We start from the raw sequence: 10169 nt of genomic DNA, 5'->3' as shown, positions 1-10169 counted from the left end.
GAGAAAAAGCAACTATCACATGGACAGTATTTAGCTTGAACACTCTAATGAAACAATTTCCTGATCACTTTCTTGTTTGATGTTATTTTACTTGCATAAACACACACACACACACACACACACACACACACACACACACACACACGTAGGTGTGGGCATAACATCTGCCTCATTGAAATTCAAAAAAAGGTTTCAAGGTCTGCCTTGAAACCTCCAACTGGCCCTTGGTCATCGAGCAGAAATAACTCATGAGAATAGCGCTGCATGTATCTAGCCTGCAGCTCTTATTAACCTCAACCACAAGGGATACACAGCAGCGGTTGTTTGATGTCCCCTAGTAAAGGCACCTTCGCACCTTGCATGTTTCAGCACGACAGAAAGAGATAGACACTAAGTGAGATTCATTTGAAATTACAGACAAATAGATGAGGGGAAATCAAATTGGCTGAGGTATGATACATTTCTAAAGTGGCCCTGAGAGCTCAATGTTCTGTAGGCTAAGAAAACCCATGCTTATAGACCAAAGAAGACAGAGACAGAGAGCACGGCCAAATGCAGAAACGCGCTGCAAAAACAGAAAAAGCAACCAACGACAGAAAACGATTTAAAAATGTTTTGTAATTCATATCTACTGTTTTTTGCCTTGTGTTATGCAGCGCTCCTACCGCGCACACACGCGTCTCCCAGTGCTGCCGTGCGTTTCAGAAGTCGCAGCAAATCAACACACGCTTTACTCATGATCACGCAAAACCCTGACCCCCTGCAATGCAATAATGCTATATCTTATCTCATAATAGAGATGTGGCAGATATATCTCTTCTACTTTATCCACCCCGTGCTGGAAATAAATGGAGCCTATCAGTGGCCGGGCCGCTCATTCAACCCGGCGAACGAGGCTTTTCGGAGTGTTTGTGTGTACGCATATGTGTGTCGTAAAGTGAAGAGACAAAGAACAGTCAGGGGGTTGGGAGGAGCAAGATGGCTAAGGTCAATCTAGCCCGTAGTGTGATTTATTGGCACATTACAAGGCTAACACCACTCATGCGTGTGTGTGTGTGTGTGTTTCGTCACGAGCTCACATGTCTCTGCCCCATGGGATGGTGCGATCTCTAGTTTTTTTTGTTTTTTTGCTTAACGACAGCCTTGCTCTTTATAGGTGTTCTCTTGGCTGTGCCATTACTCTCCGTCCTTCACTCCCTCCCTCCATCCCTCCCTCTGCTCCTTCGCTCCCCGTTCGGACAATTTAATCAAGGGGCCATGCGCCCATGGGCCTCCCTCCTTTTTCATCACACCGCCACGCTCTCCGGGGAGAGATTGTGTTTTTATGGGGTCTCTCTCACTCTCTGTCTCCCTCCGTCTCTCTCACCCCCCCCTCTGTCTCGTCCCATTGTTGTCGGCTATCCCTCTGCCTCCACCTCTCCCTTTTTCCCCCACGATCTCACCATCATTTAGTGGTGCTTTCCCTCTTTCCGTCCTCCCCCTCCCTTTTTCTCTTGTTATATGTCCCATAGTCTCTTTCTCACCTCCACAGCTGGAACAAAGGCACGCCACAATCACTTCTCAAATTGGCAGCTATCTAGTTAGCATGCGCAGTGTTTGAGTCTGCAGTCGAGGAGAAAAGAAATGAGGTTTTAACCCACTGGAACACCATAGGGTGAACAGAAACTTGTGTCTGCCATTACACTTGAAGTGCTCCTGCACCAATTACAGCTATTGACCACACCTTGACTGTTCATATAATATGATTTGTAAGTGAGCGGGGAGGACTGCGGGAAATGGTTTGCAACCAGATTAGCGAGCGAGGCAGGTCGTCTGTAACTTTGCGATCCTTCGGAATTGCTTAGGAAAATGAGATTTGTCCTTCAAACAATTCAATTGTTTGCCTGCTGCCTCCTTGAATTGATTCCTCCCTGATCATTACACTGCTCTTACTGGCAGGTTTGCGCACAGAAACGAGGAGCAGACGCACACACACACACACACACACACACACACACGCACACACACGCACACACACACACACGCATGCCCACACACGCACTTGCACAATGCACCTGCTGAAAGCTTGTAATGATCCATCAGGAGAAGTGAATGGACCTCCGGTTGCCTCTGAGCTGCGGAGGCACACACCGGATATTGCAGCTAGCAGGACTTTGCACACTGAGGGAGAGACTTGCCCCCCCCAACACGCACACACGTACACATAACACAAACATAAAAGCACACATACACTCCGAGGTAATGACCAGATATTGCATGCGTGCCATCACAAGAAAACCAGTTCAAGCTGGCAAATAACATGGATGTAAAGCAGATAAATGTATGTGCAGACACACGCACGCAATTATCTCCACTTCACTCTACATGGCCTTTCTTCTAGAGCCAAAATGTCACATTGCTCTCCAGATTCCAGTCTCTAACGAGCTGTATGTGCATGTGGATAACAAATAATGGATCAAAGCATGTTTTCCAAAAGGCATTATGGTGTGTTACACTGTTCCATTATCCGTCCATATAAAGATGATTTAAGGGCCGAAGCAGCAGTCAATTGGTATGGCCAGATTGAAGTGTTAGGCGGCCCCGGGCAGAGATTTAATGCTGGGCCCCTATTGGCCCCCCCTCCAGTCTTAAGCATGTCCTCACAGCAAACGTGGAAGCCTCATTGTACGACCACATTCAAATGAACCACAAACTAATTGACACACAGTGAATCTGGGGCTTTTAAATCCCCCTGGGAGGTTACCTAATTTGCCTGGTTTGTATTCCAGTGAGGCACTTTTGCTTTGACAGGAAATTACTTCTTAAACTGCATAAATGCCTCTGAGGGGAGAAACATCTACATGGTGGCAGATTGAACACTGAATCATTTTTTCTTCTTTAGATCATTTTTTGGGAATTTATTGGATAGTTGATAGTGAAGAGGCAGACAGGAGACAAAGGGAGAGAGAGGGGTATGACTTGCAACAAAGGTTCTTTATCGTATCTGCTGCAACCATTAAGCTACCGGGGCTAACGGGTAGACAAATGCAGACTTCGCAATTTCTAGCTGGTGACCATCAATTTTGCCAACTGAAATGCCAACAGTTGCTGGCAGATTTGATCAACTGTAGCTGCCTAGCTTATTAAGCTAATGTTAGCTCCATGAGTAGGTTGAAAACACTGCGTCCAGCTGTGGGTGGATGAGGGCCCAACAATGTGCAAACTGGATCATTCATTAATTTAGCTCTTTTTTTTAATGTAGTCATGGCCTTGACAGTAACGTTTGCTTACTACCAGGCAGCAACCTTCCCTTCTGAAACGTGAAGCCAATGCGGAAACTTGCATTCTTACTAATGGCCATTAACTGGATTCCACAAACTAATGGATGATGTCACCAATGGACGATGTCATGGTGACTACATCCACTGATATACATTTATTATACGTTAGTATTATTATGTCTATGGTTACTACTGTGGGTAGTAAGCTTACATTAGATCAGATAAACTGTTTAGTCCATTATTTAGACGTTTGTTATTGTGTTTTATAAAAGATGCAACTCCCCAAAGAGTAGGTGTTGAAATCCTCGTTGCTGTTGCTAAGCTATGACCGGACCATTGCTGATCAGGAGAGGCATTTAACGAATGGTCAACTACCAATTTACCGTGGTACTAATTATGCAGCTGTGGGGAGTCTGTTGTTAAAATTGCATCTTTTATCTATTGTCTTGACGACCTGCTTATTACATTTCTTGGTCCCCCATATGCCGTCTAAAACTACAAAGACACAACTGTGCTGTAGCCTCCTCTGAAGATTCACAATGATTACAAACCAGCGACCCGCTGCTTCCTTGTCTGCCTTGTTTACTGCTCACAGGAGCCCCACAGTGTCTGGGCCTTTGCACCCACACAAGCGCTCCTCAATAAGAAGTGAGATTATGCTCATTAGGGACGTGATGTAGTTATATCTCCTGGAGGCCTCTCAGTGACCACAGCAGAAAAAAGGTATGACCCAGTTTGGTCCGAGTCAAGGTTGTGTGTTTCTGCTTTTGCCCTACGGAAAGACACACTGTACATTTTTTTTACCAGCTTGTTCCAGCATTTCAGCTGCAAAATACTTTCAAGTAAAACCAATTAGTCTATGTACATAGAAGAGAGGGACCTAATTTCTCTTTTTTCCCCACATAATTGACATATTCTTCAAATCTATTTCCATTTACTCCACCAATATCCAAGCCATTCCCTAAAGCTCCCACGAATACCACCACAGTATGAGGAGTCAAGCCAGGGAGGTTCTGGCTCATTCTGGTCCCTGATCTCATCTTAGAAATCCAAATACCGGCTCCCTAACAGCCGCTGCCTCTTACCTAGAGCCACTCTGGCCGCCGACGCGTCATAGTTTATCCAGAAGGAGACCCAGGAGAGGATGGTAATCAGGATCGATGGCATGTATGTCTGCAGGATGAAGTAGCCGATGTTCCTCTTTAGCTTGAAGCTCAGAGACAGTCGAGGGTAGGCACCTGAGGACGGGGCGAGACAAAGACCGAACCAGTGTGTTTTAGTCTTTTGGTTCATAAATAAAAATGTAACGGTAGTATTAAGAATCACAGTACATACATTGTAACTTTAGAAACACATTTGGTTCCATATATTTAAAAACATGTCATTGTTGACAGTACAAACATCCAACTTATATTATTCACAGGAGCACACAGGGATACCTTGTGTTTTTGTTTCAGTTTCTATGACAACCCCGACAGCATGGGTTGGATTTATCGCCATGGTAACAAGCATCCCCGTCACGGGCGCAGACACACACCAACTCTCTTACACACACACACACACACACACACACACACACACACGACTGCATGCACCCCTGTTTTTCGTGATGATGCGACACAATATTTAAGATGGCGATAAAGATTTCGGCGCATTTTGCCTCATCAATTCTCAGCCGTTTACATAATTCATGTGGTGATTCTGAGAGATTCAGCATCACTGCAGGAATAATAGCTTTCCAAATGCATGAAGCCGTGCCTCTGATGCTTCACAAGTCAGGGTAATAATATTCCCCTCCACGACCTGCTATGACGGAGCATTTCTGTCATTACTTTTCCATGACCTGGAATATAAACAGTACACAGTACGTGTGCTTGAATATAGTGTGACGCTTGATTTCTCTCCCAGCATATCTTTTCATGGATTGAATCTATGGCTCGTTACTTCCACTATTCCAAGCTATTGTCCCGTTTTCTCTGTATATTGGAGGAGAACTGGGGGGCCATTACAGTGTAATTTCCAGTCCGTGGGTTTCAGCCAAAGCTACTTGTGGCGAGCGTGGGTCCAATCAACTGCACCCTCGTGTGCAGAGTTGGATAGAGAGTCACTCTGAAGAGGCACACGATCCCATTAAGATTCTGCGCCGACTGTAAGTTAGATTGCAATAAAATCCTGACACGTTAATTTAAAGGGCCGGGCCATTCCTCAAATGTTATCTTAAACTTAAACCGACCGATATAATTGACATTTGAAGGCAGCCGGCAAACACAAGTGCCCCGCCCACAAGACACCAAACAAGACACCAAAACTATTGTTGGAATGGTGAAACTTTTGTTACACAGAAATTGACTAACATTTAACATAATATTGAAGACTTTGGCGAACAATTGACTTTTCATTTCGTGCCAATAGTTGTTTTCAATTAAATGTCTCAACTATTGGTTATTGGCTATGGAATTTGGTACACACGTCCATGAAGGTAAAATAATGATAATGTATACTATATATATATATTATATGAAGCAGCATGAGTTTCTCAGGAGTAAACTAAGGAAGGGTTGGGTATTTTTGCATGAGCAGCATGGTAGACATGGTTGATTAAAGTCAATGAGAGACGGCCACCGTCTTTTAGAAGTAAAAAGCACTTAAAGCTTCATCTGCATGATTAAAGGACTATTAAAGGAACCTTAACAAGAACCACCATAGTGCTTCTATTCTTTTACCCCTATCTGTGATTTAATTGAAAAAAGAAGATCCTTTTAAAGCTATAAATGAAGTGCTACCTGTGATGTTATCTTGTACATTGTTGCAAGTTTTGGCCTCTGAAATCCCCATTAGTTCATGCAAAAAACAGTAAAAACCCTTTTATATGTTACAACCAAGTTAAATATTTAATGAATTGTTTAGTCGATATTGTCTAAATGCCTGAGCCCACTTTTTCAAATGTCTTGGTTTTCCCGACCAACAGTCCAAGACCCAAATAGGTCGATTCGCAACGATATTAAACAAAGAAAAGCAGTAAATCCTCACATTTGAAAAGCAATACTCAAATACTTGCAATTTCTGCTTGATATGCAACTTAAACAATTTTGCTGTTACAAAAAAATATATTGTAAGTGCTTCAACCAATTGATGAAAGAACTGCAGACTTTGTCTAAAACCAAAGATCAGCTCATTGCATAAAGCATATATAAATGCAAACTTTTCCTTATTCACCACATCAGATGATCGTCCTGTATTTTGGCTTGTGGTTAACAGTTTGGCAGACGAGAACAAACTCAACACACGCTAAACATACACTTCATTATATTGCGAATGCGGGAACAGACTGTCACAGGTCTTAAAATATCCCATTCACTTCTTTTGATGCGTACTTAATGGCAGCTCCTGCAGCCCGAAGTGGGAGCCAAGAATCTTCGCAGTATAGCGCACGCAGAAGTGGTTTCAGAAAACGAGTGGGCTTGAGGTTCACTCGCGCGTGGGTGTAGAGAGCTGCACTGGCTGTAACTGCTACACCAAACAACATCCGCGAGTGGGAGGGACACCATGTGTGAGGCCGAGGCGGAAAGCGAGAAAAGGGAGAGGAGATGGAATTGAGGGGGGGGTGTATGAAAGTTGAGTGGATGATGACAGAGCAACGATGGAGTCTGGGAGAGGCGGCTGGGTAGACGGTGGCGCTGAGGTGTAGGAGGCCTGCTGTCTGTCTCTTTTTGTCTCTTTTGTCACCCTCATGGCGGGGGCGCTGCAGTCGAACAGCATCTTTGTTTGCTCCAAGTCCAGCTAACTAGCTTACTATACCTAAATAGCAACCTAGCTGAGCTCCGAGGCCAAGGAGTTAATTACACTTCCTGGGGTTTAACGTTTACGTTAGCATCCACCAATATATTTCCCCACTGAGCCCATGGATACTACTATATCGGAGCTTGTAAGCTAACGTTAGCGGCCAGGTCCGACTTTGTATGTTTTTAGTGAAGTCTACACTCCAGCAACCTCAAACGCCATATCCAAGATAGCTTTACGTTTGGCAGAAACACTGTTTAGTCCTCTTCCTAAAAGCCTTTTTTCTTGTAGTTGATGCAGACTTTTTGCCTGGAACATGTAGCTTCAGCCTCAGTATTTTAGATGTAGCCATTGAGTGCATATCTAAGACCTCTTTTACAAGATTTAAAATGAGTCAGAAACACCAGAAAGTCAGCAGGCCACCATGTTTTTTTCAACTAACTCATGGTGACAACGTTAGCTTTGCTAGCTACGTTAATGTTTCCTTACTTTTTAAAGCGAAAAGCGAATGATGAATGAATTTTGATTAATCAGCCACTTATTGTAAACTGCATATATGCCATTTGAGAATGGAAAGCTTGACAAGCAACAGTAACTCAGGGCTAGAGCTGTAGTCGTCCATGTATGCAGAGAGGAAAGTGCTCAGATATGGGCCCACTAATGAACGTCAATGCTACATTAATTAAAGAGCTGTTTTTCAAAAGCTGTTTTGGAAGCATTTCAAGTTTTCTAAAACCTTCATATGTGAAGGAATATTCAAGGGCTTTACTGTCGAATTACAGCAAAAAACATGAAATATAGATGCTTTTGAATATTTAAAGCTGTTATTATTGAAGCTATCTTAACGAAGATGTCGGAGAAGGATGAAGACAGAAAAGGTGGCGACGGACATTGATGAATGCACACAACGCGCAAAACAACACTTAAATGTCACCCAACACAGCAATTATCCAGTCACGCGTGCGTTTTGCATATGGACTTGCTTACCGTACGTACACGCACACACACGGGCAGTATTGTGTGTGTGCTTCGAGGAGAATAATTGATGTTGTGGGTCGCATTCCGCATGAATGTGCGATGCCCTGAATCCCGGGCTGCTTTTCAGTCAGAGAGCCAGGTAATTGGCATCCAACCACACCTCTTACAAGAGAGAAGAAAATATATACTAAAGAAGCAACAGAGGGTGAGAGAATGCCAAGACGGGGCAGAAACCCGGGGATAGAAGAGGGAAAAAGGTGGGAGGGAATTAAAGGCTGTCCAGTGGCACTTTTAATGGAGGGAACCTGGTCATTAGCCAGTCTTGCGGGGGAGCCTTTGATGTGCTTCACACAACCTGCCAAGAGCACGGGAGCAGCACCGCTGGACACTAAACTTTAATTGTCGCCACCCGCGGGGGACGTGCCACTTCTCTGAAACAAGTGCACTCTGGTGCACTTGCCTCGCGCACACTCGCATACGATTCACACACCAGGGCAGAGGCACACGCGCCGCGTACACGGCTAACGCAATGCAGCACATGCACAGGACAAAGACGCAGTGAGGACGAGGGCGACTCAAAGTGAGGCACTTGTTGGAAGACTGAGAGTAAAAAAAAAGATAGTGTGCAGCCTCAAAAGAAATGTTAAAAATACCCCAAAAGGCAAACAAAAGAATGATCTGTTCTTTGTGTCCTGTTTTTCTTCAGACTGGGTGTGGCTCCTCCTCACGAGCATAACTTCTGTGAGAAATTCTGTTATTAATAGACGTCAAACAGCTTTTATTTTCCCCGCTACGGCTGCGGAGAAGCTGCCTCTCTGAATAAGTCTCCACTGACCAGATTATATGGCAGTTGGTTAGGGAGCGTCAATAAAGTTTCTGCGTCTGGGACTTAATTTACACATCATAACCAGATTAATTCGGCACCTCAGTGTGTGACAAATGAAAATCCAAAGTTCACTGCATATATCAGAACACCCCTGTGAGCAATGAGGACCGTTGAATTACTCTTCTGTACTTCTCCAAGTGAGCAACTCAAATCAATCACATGAAATACGACATTGCGAATGATTTCTAACTTGACATATTGCTCCGTGTCACCATGTCTTCCAATTAATTGCTCTGGGAGATGACAATCTCGTGAGAAAATGGCCATCGCGAACCTATAGATAACACGCGATTAATGTGTTTCACAACACCAGTTGACACCAAAATATTTACGCGTCGTATAAACCATCTGTCATGTGTTGGCATTTCCTTTTCCTGAGCATCCATGTTTCGTTTTTTGTTCCCGTCAATATTCATTCGGGTTTTGGAGGATTGCTTGGGTTTGCTGCAGGCCATTGATATACTACTTGTTGGCTTTGTTCTCTAGAGGTTTACGGCATTGGATTTATTTGATCTCACCATGAAATGTGAGGGCTAAACACAACACGTACCGTCACTTTGAGGGTGTAAAAGCTTTCATATTATCTGCTACTGTCACGCTGATTGATTGTATTGACTGATTTAATTGATTGGAGCTACATTTTGTTAGCATCAGCACGACAACCAAACCATTAATTCCAGCGTCACCTCTCAGGGTCAAGGGCCACCCGACATGAACACGATTTGCTCTGTAAATCACAGCGTTTACATCATGTTTTGGATAAGTACCATTCCAACATCCTTGCATCAACCGCTGTTACTTAAGGGATACTTCAAAGGCGGCTTCAACCTCACTTCAACCCAATTAGAAGCACTGACAAACACAACTTTGGCTCTGAGGATTTTGGATCAACAGATCAAGCTTTGGCACGGATTTCTTTGCTACAGAAATTGATTAAATAATCAGCTTGAAAATAGGCCAACGTTGGATATGAACAATATCATCGCAGACGTAACATCCACTTGTCGTGTATTATTCCCCACAGTAAATCCAGTGTGTACACAAGGCATTATAGTAGAGCATTTACCTGTGGAAAAGACTACGTTTCTGGACACCAGCTTGTAATCGACTATGGAGAACTGAGGCAACTCGATCCGCGTCACCCCCGTTACAGCCGACTCGCCTCCTTTCCAGTAGAACTCGATGTCGTCTGTGGTGTAGCCATCTGCACAAGTAGAAACACACACACACACACACACACACACACACACACACACACACACACA

The 10169-nt window shown here is 43.9% G+C and overlaps 1 protein-coding gene across 3 annotated transcripts in view; it reads right to left on the bottom strand.

Moving 5' to 3' along the window:
- gabrb3 (gamma-aminobutyric acid type A receptor subunit beta3) overlaps positions 1-10169 on the bottom strand; it is a 54054-nt gene that overhangs the window by 6958 nt on the left and 36927 nt on the right. For all 3 annotated transcript variants that reach the window (XM_031851698.1, XM_031851696.1, XM_031851697.1), the window contains 2 exons: positions 9971-10108; positions 4346-4498 (listed from right to left, as the gene is read on the bottom strand). In XM_031851698.1, the coding sequence (XP_031707558.1) occupies positions 4346-4498; positions 9971-10108 (291 nt within the window). The remainder of the gene's footprint in view (positions 1-4345; positions 4499-9970; positions 10109-10169) is intronic.

Source organism: Anarrhichthys ocellatus, unplaced genomic scaffold, assembly GCF_004355925.1.
Source record: "Anarrhichthys ocellatus isolate YVR2014 unplaced genomic scaffold, GSC_Weel_1.0 scaffold12, whole genome shotgun sequence".
Taxonomy (NCBI): domain Eukaryota; kingdom Metazoa; phylum Chordata; class Actinopteri; order Perciformes; family Anarhichadidae; genus Anarrhichthys; species Anarrhichthys ocellatus.
Note: the sequence above shows the minus strand (reverse complement) of the source record. Positions and strands in the feature narration are given on the sequence as shown.